At 43.0% G+C, this 15,501-nt stretch overlaps 1 protein-coding gene across 2 annotated transcripts in view; it reads left to right on the plus strand.

The window, feature by feature from the left end:
• Positions 1-621: 621 nt before the first annotated feature.
• LOC111964980 (ubiquitin carboxyl-terminal hydrolase MINDY-3-like) overlaps positions 622-15,501 on the plus strand; it is a 48,026-nt gene continuing 33,146 nt past the window's right edge. The window contains exons 1-10 of one of the 2 annotated variants that reach the window (XM_023988886.2): positions 622-1,496; positions 1,636-1,715; positions 2,073-2,133; positions 4,029-4,205; positions 4,436-4,487; positions 5,099-5,213; positions 5,307-5,380; positions 5,496-5,575; positions 6,117-6,187; positions 6,729-6,809. In XM_023988886.2, coding sequence (XP_023844654.1) covers positions 1,403-1,496; positions 1,636-1,715; positions 2,073-2,133; positions 4,029-4,205; positions 4,436-4,487; positions 5,099-5,213; positions 5,307-5,380; positions 5,496-5,575; positions 6,117-6,187; positions 6,729-6,809 — 885 coding nt within the window. In that variant the 5' untranslated portion in view covers positions 622-1,402. The remainder of the gene's footprint in view (positions 1,497-1,635; positions 1,716-2,072; positions 2,134-4,028; positions 4,206-4,435; positions 4,488-5,098; positions 5,214-5,306; positions 5,381-5,495; positions 5,576-6,116; positions 6,188-6,728; positions 6,810-15,501) is intronic. The other variant, XM_023988887.2, reaches the window with a different exon arrangement.

The raw sequence follows: 15,501 nt of genomic DNA on the forward strand, positions 1-15,501 counted from the left end.
GCATTTCAGGTAAAATAACAACTCAATGTTTATATCCCAGGACAAATGAGCTAGCAACAGCAAGCTAGCTAAATAGGACAAATGCACGTTAGCTAGCAAGTGCAAGCTAGCTAGCTAAATTGCCATACATGTTTAATGCTTTTCGACCTGTACCCAAATTAATGTAATTGGTTCAGAGTTTGTTTTGATATTCTAACCTGCGTTTAGTGTGGGGGGGGAAAATACATTTATGCACGATAGCGCACGATGGCGCACGCGCGCAGCCGGTTTGGGTTCCGTGTAAATCGCTGTTTGAGAATGCCAAAGGCAATCGATTTGATGTTGCGTTTTCTTGTGTCTCATTTATTATATACAACCTGAATTAGTTGAGTCTTTGATCAAAATATTTGATGTTCGGTCTCCTTGTGTCTCATTTATTATATACAACCTGAATTAGTTGAGCCTTTGATCAAATGCCATTGACAAAGTATTGAACCAAACGTCACTGAGATAATGTAGACAGAAAATAGGCGGGAAAGATATGACGTTGATAATTGACAGTCTGAACTCACCAATGGGCTACCAAGCTGGAGCCCATACCTCAAGAACATTCTGGATTTGGACCAATCCACAGTTACGAGCGTTTTCGTCACTCAATACACATTTCCAAACAGCTGTTGTAAATAAACGAATGACATACTGCTAGCTAGGCTTTGATACCGGCAACAAGTATATATTTTTTCAAGATTTTACTACTTTCGATATCCATTACAGGCGTTTGCCTCCTAACAATTGACTAAACGAAAGTTACCGGCATTCAGACCTGAATTTAAACTGCCACCGCCTCAGCGCTCTTTGGAACATCAAAACGTGATGCATTTAACGTTAGCTAGCTAACGTAGCAAATTGGTACTAACGAGTTAACGTTAGCAGGCTACTAGTAGCAAGGTAACGTTACGACTTGGACCAAGGGGAATTGAGCAGTTAGCTAACAGTCTGACTCCGTAACTTATTGTTAGCAATCTGGACAGCTGACCAGGCAGCTAACTAGTTTACGCCCGCTGCTTTGCTGGAGAAGTCGGCCCACGCAAAGAAAGCCGGGCAGACGCGCCCACTTAACATTAGCTAGGTAGCTAACTAACGTTGATGCGCCTATCTCCCGCCTGTCCGCTGGTCAGACCGGGGAGATTGCCCTGTCACGGAGCTTCGTTGTGGCCGATGACACCGGCCCCCTTTTCCGAGGGAAGCAAAGCACCAGTTCCTGGAAAGTCGAAGAGTAAACCACAACGCTAGCTAAGGTTAGCTATCCTACTCCAACCCGAACGGGACCGTGGCTGTGTGCGTAGTGACAGCTCTGTATTTGATTGTAGTTAACTATCCAGCTAACCGTTTGCCAGGGCTGTTGGACCAGTGTTATAGAGCGATGGGGGAGTTAAATAAAGAGGTTGTGGATCTAGTTTGGAAAAGACCAGGCAGTAACGGGGTGTCTGCTTCACTCTTCCGGAGATGGACCCAAGGTAAGCTACCTCTCACCTCTGCTTCGCTTCATTCTGGCGCACCCCCCTTTAACCTGAACACAATCTTAGACATTGTCAGTGTTGAAGCAGGTAGTGGTGGGGTAATATAAGTGGCTCTGATGTGATTCCTGTGTTTCAGGGTTGGTCTTCAGTGAGACAGAACACACAGCACTGGAGCAGTTTGAAGGAGGGCCCTGTGCTGTCATTGCTCCTGTACAGGTATGGACCAGTCCCCAGACCAGACAGTGCATAACCTTACACACAAACATGAGTTAGGTGGCCCAGCCTATGAGCAGGTAGAGGGTGTTGGTGTCTGTTACCAGAATGATGATATCAGGACAGGCACACATCTTCTTAGATAGCACTTTCCGGAAGTCACCTGACAGGCACTCAGCTAAGAAGCCTTCTCTACTACTGTTTATTATAGTACTATATGGTGCTTTCAGAGAGTGTCTTTGTAAACATCTGTTCTTAGACAGAGCGGATAGGATTGATGAGGATGGCAGGTTGCGTTTTTGATCCTATAGAGATGGGTTACAGCTTATAGAATATTTCCTGATTGTGTGTTTCCTGCAGGCCTTCCTTCTGAAGAACATCTTGTTTAACAGAGAGAGTTCTAACTGGAGACACATCACAGGTAACCTTGACCTCTATCCCTAACCCAACGTTTCCCAAACTCAGTCCTCAGGACCCCAAGGGGTGCACATTTTGTTTTTTGCCCTAACACTACACAGCTGATTCAAATGATTAAAGCTTGATGATTATTTGATTATTTGAATCGCCTGTGTAGTGTTTGGGAAAAAAACAAAACATGTACCCCTTGGGGTACCGAGGACAAAGTTTGGGAAACCTAGCCCTGACCCTGTTTAACTGAAAAAGTTGTAACTGGAGGTAACCCTAACTTCTGACCCTGTTAAACAGAGAGCGCTACAAATGGAGACGCATCATAACTGTGTTTATATATAAACTCAGCAAAAAAAATAAACGTCCTCTCACTGTCAACTGCGTTTATTTTCAGCAAAATTAACATGTGTAAATATTTGTATGAACATAAGATTCAACAACTGAGACATAAACTGAACAAGTTCCACAGACATGTGACTAACAGAAATGGAATAATAATAATGTGTCCCTGAAGAAAGGGGGGTCAAAAGTACGTCAGTATCTGGTGTGGCCACCAGCTGCATTAAGTACTGCAGTGCATCTCCTCCTCATGGACTGCACCAGATTTGCCAGTTCTTGCTGTGAGATGTTACCCCACTCTTCCACCAAGGCACCTGCAAGTTCCCAGACATTTCTGGGGGGAATGGCCCTAGCCCTCACCCTCCGATCCAACAGGTCCCAGACGTGCTCAATGGGATTGAGATCCGGGCTCTTCGCTGGCCATGGCAGAACACTGACATTCTTGTCTTGCAGGAAGTCACTCACAGAACGAGCAGTATGGCTGGTGGCATTGTCATGCTGGAGGGTCATGTCAGGATGAGCCTGCAGGAAGGGTACCACATGAGGGAGGAGGATGTCTTCCCTGTAACGCACAGCATTGAGATTGCCTGAAATGACAATAAGCTCAGTCTGATGATGCTGTGACACACCGCCCCAGACCATGACGGACCCTCCACCTCCAAATCTATCCCGCTCCAGAGTACATGCCTCGGTGTAACGCTCATTCCTTCGACGATAAACGCAAATCCGACCACCCCTGGTGAGAGAACCCCAACTCGTCAGTGAAGAGCACTTTTTGCCAGTCCTGTCTTGTCCAGCGATGGTGGGTTTGTGCCCATAGGCAATGTTGTTGCCGGTGAGGACTTGCTTTACAACAGGCCTACAAGCCCTCAGTCCAGCCTYTCTCAGCCTATTGCGGACAGTCTGAACACTGATGGAGGGATTGTGCATTCCTGGTGTAACTCGGGCAGTTGTTGTTGCCATCCTGTACCTGTCCTGCAGGTGTGATGTTCGGATGTACCGATCCTGTGCAGGCGTTGTTACACGTGGACTGCCACTGCGAGGATGATCAGCTGTCAATCTGTCTTAGGCGTCTCACAGTACGGACATTTCAATTTATTGCCCTGGCCACATCTGGAGTCCTCATGCCTCCTTGCAGCATGCCTGAGGCACGTTCATGCAGATGAGCAGGGACCCTGGGCATCTTTCTTTTGGTGATTTTTTTCAGTAGAAAGTAGAAAGGCCAGTAGTAGTCAGTAGAAAGGCCTCTTTAGTATCCTAAGTTTTCATAACTGTGACCTTAATTGCCTACCGTCTGTAAGCTGTTAGTGACTTAACTACCGTTCCACAGGTGCATCTTCATTAATTGTATATGCTTCATTGAACAAGCATGGGAAACAGTGTTTAAACTCTTTACAATGAAGATCTGTGAAGTGATTTGGATTTTTATGAATTATCTTTAAAAGACAGGGTCCTGAAAAAGCAAAAAAAGAAATGTCCCTGAGTTTATATATTTATATGGAATCCTAGCCTATATCTTCAGACAGCACCTTGGCAATGAATTATTCTGATTGTATGTGTTCCTTGTAGAGGAGGAGCAGAAAGCGGCCCTGTGTTCTACTCTGGCTGAGATCCTGGAACAGGCCTGCTCTACTTCCTCCTACTGCCTGGTGACCTGGGCCAAAAGACAGTGCCCCCACACTACCACTCATACACCCCTCACGGGGGGTCCAGAGACCAGCCAGACCCCGCAAGACCAACAACCAAGTGAGTCCCACTACTCATCAATCCACTAATACCCATGTAATATGAATAACTGCATTGCTGTAGTGAGATGGTATTAATCATCGCATATGATAGTGGGTAGACCACATAGTGAGTAGTATTGCAGTTACTGTTAATCTAGAATAATGACGTGTTGTGTTCTGTCAACGTTACCTAAGTTGTTTCACTAGAACGTGTGTGTATTTGCATCTCTGTGTGTCTATTGTGTGTAGCTGCTTTGGCTGATGAGGATCTTGGCTTTGAGCGGTTTCACAGCATCCTCCAGTAAGTAACTCTACTGACTGTGACTCGTCTCTCTATTGGCCATGACTTCCATGGAGATGAAAGGACCACTGCATTGCAGGAAAATCAGGAACGCTAGTGTGTGTCTCTGTCTGTCTGGGATTGGCTGAGCCTGTGTGTGTGACTGGAGTTTCTCGATAATGATTTACAACCTGCTGACTCGGCACACACTCCTCACTAATTTCTTAAGGAGACACACACACAATCTTTGATTTTCTGCCAGAGGAGCATCAGATTGCCATCTGGCCCATTGCGTAATAATACAACACTGTCAGCATGAACTACTGCACTGTCAGCATGAACTACTGCACTGTCAGCATGAACTACTGCACTGTCAGCATGAACTACTGCACTGTCAGCATGAACTACTGCACTGTCAGCATGAACTACTGCACTGTCAGCATGAACTACTGCACAGTCATAGCAGTGTGACAATAAATGACTGCTATACAATAATGTTTCAGTAACTGTTCAGTAGTTGTATGGTTATTATACCTACATTAACCTGAATCTCCCCCCTAAATGAGTGCAATGTCATTAGAGGTGCTCTTGGTGACTTCTAGCCCCTGACCTTTGACCTCTAATCTCTACAGGAAGCGTATTGTGAAGTCATTATCAGAGCTTAGAGAGGAGGTGGTGTCTCTCTACGAAACCTGGAAAGGGCGCTGTGGAGTCCTGCTCTTCCTCTACTCTGTCATCCTCACCAAGGTAAGCCTCAGCGTGCGTGTGTTTGTATGTATGCGTATTACTCTGCACTCTGTGTGCATGCATGTAACCACTTTTCTCTTTCTGTCTCTACAGGGGATAGTTAACATCAGGAATGAGATTGAAGATACTGCAGAGCCTCTCGTAGATCCAGTCTATGGCCACGGCAGGTACGACCCCTGATCCCTCACTTTATTGAATATTTATCAGCTACGTTTCTTTTGACGACTTGAGCTAAGTAATGTTCCAAAAGGCTTAAGCCATTACTTTTCTTTCTCTCTGCAGTCAGAGTCTGGTTAACCTGTTAGTGACGGGTCATGCTGTCTCTAATGTGTGGGATGGAGACAGGGAGTGCTCTGGCATGAGTAAGTACTCCACACACACGCTGACACATTTAAAAAAAACGTTAAAAAAAACTTTTTGGTCATTTAGCAGACAATCTAATCCAGAGCGATTTACAGTATTGAGTGCATACATTTTTATACTTTATTTTCATACTGGTCCGCTGTGGGAATCGAACCCACAACCCTGGCGTTGCAAGCGCCATGCTCTACCAAACGGGGGACACACACACAGCGGATTACATTATCTTAGTGCAAAGTGTTGTGCAATAAGCCTCATTTTCTGGCAGCGTGATTTAATTTGAAACTTTTCTTCAATGAGCGTTAGGTGACTATTTATTGCTCAGTTTAGTGAAGGTGTTTTCGAAGATGTTGTCGTTTCCTGGTGACTGTGATCCCACAGCTGAACACTAGATAGCAGTGATCAGTCACACTTTCACTGGGTCAACATACACACAAAGAGACCAAAGAAGCCGTTTCATTTAAGAAAGAAGCTGTTTCATGTTTTTTTGGTCTAAGCTAGGCCTCTTTCTCTCGTCTCCCTCTCTTTCCCTCCCTCCCTCAGAGCTCCATGGTATCCACAACCAGGCATCCGTGGGCTTCCTCACTCTCATGGAGTCACTACGCTACTGCAAGGTACGAAAACACACACATTCCTTCAGGCTTGTTATGTCCAAACCATAGTGGTGAGTTTGTTCTTGTTCACTAGTCACGAATGATTGCGGGGGGAGAGATTCAAACATTCTGTGAGAGAATCAGCACCATAAATAAACACATTGTCATACACACTCCCTCTCTCACACACTCCCTCTCTCACACATACTGCCACTTTTTGTCTGTGACTGACTACAGTAGATTAGGAACTACAGTAGATTAGTAGAATAGCTGAGTATGTCTGGGTAGATGAGTTAGACCTGGGTACATTGGTATGTGCATGCTATAAACCTGCTCATTGAACAACCATTGTATTAGCAACAATATGACAGTCTTCTCTTACTGTACATATTCTATTACGACATCAGATTGTATTCCCTGATCATTCCTTCTGTTAGTTGAAATGGCAACAGAAAGCCTTTATTCTGTAAAACTAACCTGGTCTGGGATCAGACAGTTAAGTCAGTCTGGAATATGAATCAGAACTGCTTTGCTCTAGTTTTGGTATGTATGCGTGTTTCAGGTGGGTGCATTCCTGAAGTCTCCTAAGTTCCCTATATGGATCCTTGGCAGTGAGACTCATCTCTCAGTGTTCTTCGCCAAGGTAAGAATCACACACACGCAACCTGGGCCCTGTGTGTCTGTGTGTAATATAAGCCAGTCTCTCTTCCAGCAGCAGGTCAGAAAAAGCAGAAACAGGAATGTGTGCTTTAACAGATTTAATACTGCACAGTTCACAGAGAGAGAGAGAGAGACGGGAAGAGTGAGAGGAGGTATTAGAAAAGATAGGACGGCAGTAGTATGGTCTTATATGGCTAGTTGCTGTTGTTTTTTTGGCGTTGTCTTGAAACCTTGTGGTCAGCTGCAACTGGGAAAATCAGCATGTAAAATATCTGACATGCCAAGCAGCACAAAACACACACACACACACACCAGTGTTTTGGGCGAAGCAGTGTTTGTGTAACACAGCTGATGTGGGGATTGAGAAATGACAGCATGTTCACAACATTTATTAATTGTTACAAATGGACTCTTAAAGCTGGACTCCTTAATGGTGAAACTTCCCTGTCTGTTTGTAATATTACAACAACAAAAACACCCCCCCCCCCCCCCCCCCCCCCAGTCATCAGTGCACGCCCGATAGCAGTGCACAATATGCGGTGGTGATTTTAGCATGTAAATCTTGGTGGGGCAGAAACAAGTGGGATGCATGCCATCAAAGCCACTACACTAAACAAATACATTACCGTAATTGCACAAACGGTGCCCACAAACTGTTAGTGCCTACATAAAGCTGTCCCAACATCTTACCACTGATACAACTGGCTATCAGTGGAGCCTTGTCTGGCAGCAAAACAGTTCATTCAACTTCATTTACAAGGCATATAAACTATGGCATAAGGGGACGACAAGCGGATAAGAGACAATCAGTAATTTAGATTAAGACATTAATGAGCGAGCTCGGACAGACGTAGTCAATATAACTATTTGTTTAGCACTTTTGAAATCTACAGCGACAGAATTCAGAACATGGGCCATTCTTAGTGTTCTCCCTGTACACCAAGTCAGAACCGTATGTTAAATAAAGGTGTCATATAAGCACACAATGAAAGCTCTTAGAATATTCGATGAATGAATACATTTCTCAAAAACAGGTTATAGGCTACATGTGAACCACCAAGTCAGAACAGTAGGTGAAATTTAAGATGGGTAAATAGACCAAATTATTAGGGTGATGCACATGGGCTACTAATGTCTTACACACAACATACACTTAGTATTACTTTCTTAGCTACAGTATAAATATTTCCCTGGCATATTACATTTATGCAGCAACATACAATACATGTTTGGACTCACCTTGTTGTGCTGTGCTCACTTGAACAGGAAGTTTTTATGTCATCAAAGTCTGGTGTTGTCTAGATTTATGGTGCTTTCAAAACAACTGGGAACTCTGGGCACCGTTTGTGATGGTGCCCAATGATCTGACGTCATTGATCTTCAGGTCGTAGCTCTAGAAAGAGGCCGTATTTACATTTCCGAGTTGGATGACCGTTCAAAACGTATTTTCCCAGTCGGGAAAATACTTCCCTTCCGTGAGTCCCGACTTCTCAGTTGTCTTGGACTCACGGAAGTCAAGTTTTTATAGTTCCGAGTTAACAGTTTTGAGCGTGGCATAAATCATGCTTCATTGACAGCATGGCCAATGTTGAATGTTTATCATTTTAAATTTGGAAAATAGCCTCTTAATCCCAGATTTGGGACCACACAGCAATTCCATTGAATAACAGGCTAGTGCTTTCTTTGCAATGCTTGCAGTTAGCCACTGTCATTGATTCCTTCCAAACCACTTGTTGAATTTGCGATTTCCAACTTGTGTAATGTTTATGGCCGATGAGTACCGATACGTTTTTATCCATCATTTCTCTTCATAAGTTTTCTTCATATGACAAGGATTAAAAATTATTTCCCAGTAGATTGTCGACTTGATTCATGATGAAGACTGCTAGATAAGATTGTGAAAGTATGATTTTGGCATGATCAATCCAAGCTACTGTAGATATAACCTGATTTGTCTTCATTTTATGTGGCCAATGTCCTTGAGCGTTCTTCGATTGGCACTTCTAATGTACTGTAACTCTATGGCAGCCCCCAAGGGGCTAGAATGTTTTAGCTCTACCCTTAGACTTGGCGGTGCGTAGTGTCCCCATGAGTGACAGAACACTGAGCCAGTCACGGTGCAACGCTCTGTATTTTCTGCTGGCTTGCACCACCACCACAGAAAGCACTGAACTAGGCTGAAACACCTGCATTTTACGAGCTGCCTTTCTCAAGAAAACAAAAAAGAGACCATGTTTTTATGCAGCTTTATTAACTCAATTATTTATATACACTGCTCAAAAAAATAAAGGGAACACTTAAACAACACAATGTAACTCCAAGTCAATCACACTTCTATGAAATCAAACTGTCCACTTAGGAAGCAACACTGATTGACAATAAATTTCACATGCTGTTGTGCAAATGGAATAGACAAAAGGTGGAAATTATAGGCAATTAGCAAGACACCCCCAAAAGAGGAGTGATTCTGCAGGTGGTGACCACAGACAACTTCTCAGTTCCAATGCTTCCTGGCTGATGTTTTGGTCACTTTTGAATGCTGCCGGTGCTCTCACTCTAGTGGTAGCATGAGACGGAGTCTACAACCCACACAAGTGGCTCAGGTAGTGCAGTTCATCCAGGATGGCACATCAATGCGAGCTGTGGCAAAAAGGTTTGCTGTGTCTGTCAGCGTAGTGTCCAGAGCATGGAGGCGCTACCAGGAGACAGGCCAGTACATCAGGAGACGTGGAGGAGGCCGTAGGAGGGCAACAACCCAGCAGCAGGACCGCTACCTCCGCCTTTGTGCAAGGAGGTGCACTGCCAGAGCCCTGCAAAATGACCTCCAGCAGGCCACAAATGTGCATATGTCAGCATATGGTCTCACAAGGGGTCTGAGGATCTCATCTCGGTACCTAATGGCAGTCAGGCTACCTCTGGCGAGCACATGGAGGGCTGTGCGGCCCCACAAAGAAATGCCACCCCACACCATGACTGACCCACCGACAAACCGGTCATGCTGGAGGATGTTGCAGGCAGCAGAACATTCTCCACGGCGTCTCCAGACTCTGTCACGTCTGTCACATGTGCTCATGTGCTCAGTGTGAACCTGCTTTCATCTGTGAAGAGCACAGGGCGCCAGTGGCGAATTTGCCAATCTTGGTGTTCTCTGGCAAATGCCAAACGTCCTGCACGGTGCTGGGCTGTAAGCACAACCCCCACCTGTGGACGGCGGGCCCTCATACCACCCTCATGGAGTCTGTTTCTGACCGTTTGAGCAGACATGCACATTTGTGGCCTGCTGGAGGTCATTTTGCAGGGCTCTGGCAGTGCACCTCCTTGCACAAAGGCGGAGGTAGCGGTCCTGCTGCTGGGTTGTTGCCCTCCTACGGCCTCCTCCACGTCTCCTGATGTACTGGCCTGTCTCCTGGTAGCGCCTCCATGCTCTGGACACTACGCTGACAGACACAGCAAACCTTTTTGCCACAGCTCGCATTGATGTGCCATCCTGGATGAACTGCACTACCTGACACCTGTCTCTTATACACATCTAGATGTGTATAAGAGACAGCCACTAGAGTGAGAGCACCGCCAGCATTCAAAAGTGACCAAAACATCAGCCAGGAAGCATAGGAACTGAGAAGTTGTCTGTGGTCACCACCTGCAGAATCACTCCTTTTTTGGGGGTGTCTTGCTAATTGCCTATAATTTCCACCTTTTGTCTATTCCATTTGCACAACAGCATGTGAAATTTATTGTCAATCAGTGTTGCTTCCTAAGTGGACAGTTTGATTTCACAGAAGTGTGATTGACTTGGAGTTAGATTGTGTTGTTTAAGTGTTCCCTTTATTTTTTTGAGCAGTGTATATATATATATAAAAATGCATTATATATTGTTGGTTGTTAAAATATATATATTTTAACATTGTTGGCAAACTATGTGACACGTATTAATGCCAAAATAACATGCAAAACAGGCAAGTTTTGCTCTGAATGACAGGTCGCAACCAACAATATGTAATGCTTTTTTTTTTACCATGCTGCGTGGCAACAAAAACAATAGGTTAAATAAAACGTCACACGGTGCTGAGCATTTGATTTGACTGCTGGCGGGCAAGGAGAGCCCAAGCTCCGCTAAAACCATTGACAACTACTTGACGTTTTCGAGGGGTTGTTTAAATGAATGTTATAACTATGTGGTTTTAATATCATCACCTTGAAGAGCATAGTCAGAACTACAGAGTTCAGATTACTCCACATTTAGCTCTGATAGTTTTACTGCATGCTTTCAGTAAACATCAATTAATCATGTACTTCAGGGTAGCCTTTCCATTTGGCATGTAGCTGGCTAGCTAAGCTTCATCAGAGATTTAGGCTTTTGGAAAGAGCTTGACATTGGCATGTCCTCGTCCTGATAAAGTCGTCAGTCACACTACTGTAATCAACACTATAATAGATGGCAAGCAAATGAAACAATATTTGGATATAGCCATCCTAGTTTATCCCCTGAAAGTTAGCTTGTTAACTAGCCATATACAGTGAGCTCAAAGTATTGGGACAGTGACACTTTTTTTGTTTTGGCTCTTTTTATTCCAACACTTTGGATTTGAAATGATACGACTGAAGTTAAGTGCAGACTGTCCGCTTACATTTGAGAGTATTTTCGGGTGAACTGTTCAGAAATTAGAGCACTTTTTGGACGTGGTCCCCCCCACCCCACCATTTTAGGGGAACAAAAGTATTGGCACATTCACTTATAGTACCAGTCAAAAGTTTGTGTTTTTCTTAATTTGATTACTATTTTCTGCATTGTAGAATAATAGTGAAGTCATCAAAACTATGAAATAACACATGGAATCATGTAGTAACCAAAAAAGTGTTAAACAAATCAAAATATATTTGAGATTCTTCAAAGTAGTCACCCTTTGCCTTGACAGCTTTGCACACTCGGTGTTCTCTCAACCGGCTTCACCTGGAATGCTTTTCCAACAGTCTTGAAGGAGTTACCACATATGCTGAGCACTTGTTGGCTGCTTTTCCTTCACTCTGCAGTCCAACTCATCCCAAACAAACTCAATTGGGTTCAGGTTGGGTGATTGTGGGGGCCAGGTCATCTGATGCAGCACCTCACCACTCCATCTTGGTCAAATAGCCCTTACACAGCCTGGAGGTGTGTTGGGTCATTTTCCTGTTGAAAAACAAATGATGGTCCCACTAAGCGCACACCAGATGGGATGGCGTATCGCTTTATTTCTAAATAAATCAGACAGTGTCACGAGCAAAGCACCATCACTCCTCCATGCTTCACGGTGGGAACTACACATGCAGAGATCATCCGTTCACCTACTCTGTGTCTCACAAAGACAAGGCAGTTGGAACCAAAAATCTCACATTTGGACTCATCAGACCAAAGGACAGATTTCCAACAGTCTAATGTCTATTGCTTGTGTTTCTTGGCCCAAGCAAGTCTCTTCTTATTGGTGTCCTTTAGTAGTGGTTTCTTTGCAGCGATGTGACCGTGAAGGCCTGATTCACGCAGTCTCCTCTGAACAGTTGATTGAGATGTGTCTGTTACTTGAACTCTGAAGTGTTTATTTGGGCTGGAATTTATGAGACTGGTAACTGGTAATGAACTTATCCTCTGCAGCAGAGGTTACTCTGGGTCTTCCTTTCCAGTGGTGGTCGTCATGAGCCAGTTTCTTCATCGGTGCTTGATGGTTTTTGAGACTGACCTTCATGTCTTAAAGTAATGATGGACTGTCGTTTCTTTTGCTTATTTGAGCTGTTCTTGTCATAATATGGACTTGGTCTTTTACCAAATAGGGCTACCAACCTTACCTTGTCACAACACAACTGATTGGCTCAAACGCATTAAGAAGGAAAGAAATTCCACAAATTAACTTTTAATAAGGCACACCTGTTTATTTAACCTTTTATTTAACTAGGCAAGTCAGTTATGAACAAAATCTTATTTACAATGACGGCCTACCTCGACCAAACCCTAACCCGGATGACATTGGGCCAATTGTGGTTGGGATACAGCCTGGAATCGAACCAGGGTCTGTAGTGACGCCTCTAACACGGAGATGCAGTGCCTTAGACCGCTGCGCCACTCGTCGGGAGCTCCCCGAGTTGTCATCAAGGCAAAGGTGGCTACTTTAAAGAATCTCATATAAAATATATTTTGATTTAACACTTTTTTGGTTACTACATGATTCCATATGTGTTATTTCATAGTTTTGATGTCTTCACTATTATTCTACAATGTAGAAAATAAAGAAAAACCATGGAATGAGTAGGTGTTCAAACTTTTGACTGGTACTGTATGTGTATTTAAGTAGTCAAAAGTTTAGTATTTGGTCCCATATTCCTAGCACGCAATGTTTACATCAAACTTGTGACTCTACACACTTGTTGAATGCTTTTGCTTTTTCTTTTGGTGGTTTCAGATAATTTTGTGCCCAATAGAAATGAATGGTAAATAATTTATTGTATGTTTCTAAACATGCTACCATATTTACGGATAGTCCTGAATGAATCGTGAAAAAGTTAGACGCACAAATATCATCCCCCCCAAGACATGCTAACCTCTCCCCATTACAATAAGTAATGGGAGGTTAGCATTTTTGGGGGGGTATGATATTTATTCCTCTAACTTTCAAACACTTAACTTCTTATGGCTGGGGGCAGTATTGAGTAGCTTGGATGAATAAGGTGCCCAGAGTAGAGGTCGACCGATTAATCGGAATGGCCGATTTTAATTAGGGCCGATTTCAAGTTTTCATAACAATCGGAAATCTGTATTTTTGGGCGCCGATTTACCAATTTAAAAAAATATTTTTTTTTTTACCTTTATCTTCTTTGGGCTGCAAGCCCGATGTCGGTACACTTATGACAACAGCCAGCTCAAGTGCAGGGCACGAAATTCAAAATATATTTTTTTGAAATATTTAACTTTCACACATTAACAAGTCCAATACAGCAAATGAAAGATAAACATCTTGTGAATCCAGCCAACATGTCCGATTTTTTAAAATGTTTTACAGCGAAAACACCACGTATATTTATGTTAGCTCACCACCAAATACAAAAAAGGACAGACATTTTTCACAGCACAGGTAGCATGCACAAAACCAACCTAACTAACCAAGAACCAACCAAACTAACCAAGAAACAACTTCATCAGATGACAGTCTTATAACATGTTATACAATAAATCTATGTTTTGTTCGAAAAATGTGCATATTTGAGGTATAAATCAGTTTTACATTGCAGCTACCATCACAGCTACCGTCAGAAATAGCACCAGAGTAATTACAGACACCAACGTGAAATACCTAAATACTCATCATAAAACATTTCTGAAAAATACATGATGTACAGCAAATGAAAGACAAGCATCTTGTGAATCCAGCCAATATTTCCGATTTCTTAAGTGTTTTACAGCGAAAACACAATATAGCATTATATTAGCTTACCACAATAGCCAGAAACACAAGCCATTTACCAGCAGCAAAAGTTAGCGATCGTAACAAACCAGCAAAAGATATATAATTTGACTAACCTTGTATAAGCTTCATCAGATGACAGTCCTATAACATCAGGTTATACATACACTTATGTTTTGTTCGAAATGTGCATATTTAGAGCTGAATCAGTGGTTATACATTGTGCTAACGTAGCATCTTTTTCCCACAACGTCCGGATATTTTTTCTGACACTCACATATTCTGACCAAATAACTATTCATAACATTACTAAAAAATACATGTTGTTAGGAAATGATAGATACACTAGTTCTTAATGCAATCGCCGTGTTAGAATTCTAAAAATAACTTCATTCGACATGCAGTTTACGTTATGGCGAGAGCGTGTCCAAAATCTGGGCGCAAACTACTAGTTCACATGTTCGACAGATATATGAAATAGCATCATAAAATGGGTCCTACTTTTGATGATCTTCCATCAGAATGTTGTACAAGGGGTCCTTTGTCCAGAACAATCGTTTGTTTGGATTTAGAATGTCCTCTTCTCCAGTCAATTAGCACGGAAAGCTAGCAAAGTGGCGCGAAGCTCTCCTTCCTGAAACATACGCAGACAAAGCAACACGCCTAACGTCCCGGAAAATTTCAATAATCTAATAAAACTATATTGAAAAACATACTTTACGTGATATTGTCACATGTATCAAATAAAATCAAAGCCGGAGATATTAGTCGTCTATAACGACAGCTTTACAGAGCAATACAGGTCCCTTCTCGCGCGTTCCAGAAAACAGGAAATTGGGGTCACGTCATGCCAAGAGCTTTTATTCGACCTCAGATCATGTTATACACTCCATTTCTTCTCTCACTGCTGTTGACATCTAGTGGAAGGCGTATGAAGTGCATGTATACTAATAAATATCAAGCACATTTATAGGCAGGCCTAGAACAGAGCATCGATTTCAGCTTTTCCACTTCCTGTCAGGAAGTTTGCTGCAAAATGAGTTCTGTTTTACTCACAGATTAATTCAACGGTTTTAGAAACTAGAGTGTTTCTATCCAATAGTAATAATATATGCATATTGTCCGAGCAAGAATTGAGTACGAGGCCGTTTGAAACCTTTTATCCAGGCTACTCAATACTGCCCCTGCAGCCCAAAGAGGTTATTTAACTAGGCAAGTCAGTTAAGAACACTTCTTATTTTCAATGAC

This window comes from Salvelinus sp. IW2-2015, linkage group LG6.1 (genome assembly GCF_002910315.2).
Source record: "Salvelinus sp. IW2-2015 linkage group LG6.1, ASM291031v2, whole genome shotgun sequence".
Classification (NCBI taxonomy): Eukaryota; Metazoa; Chordata; class Actinopteri; order Salmoniformes; family Salmonidae; genus Salvelinus; species Salvelinus sp. IW2-2015.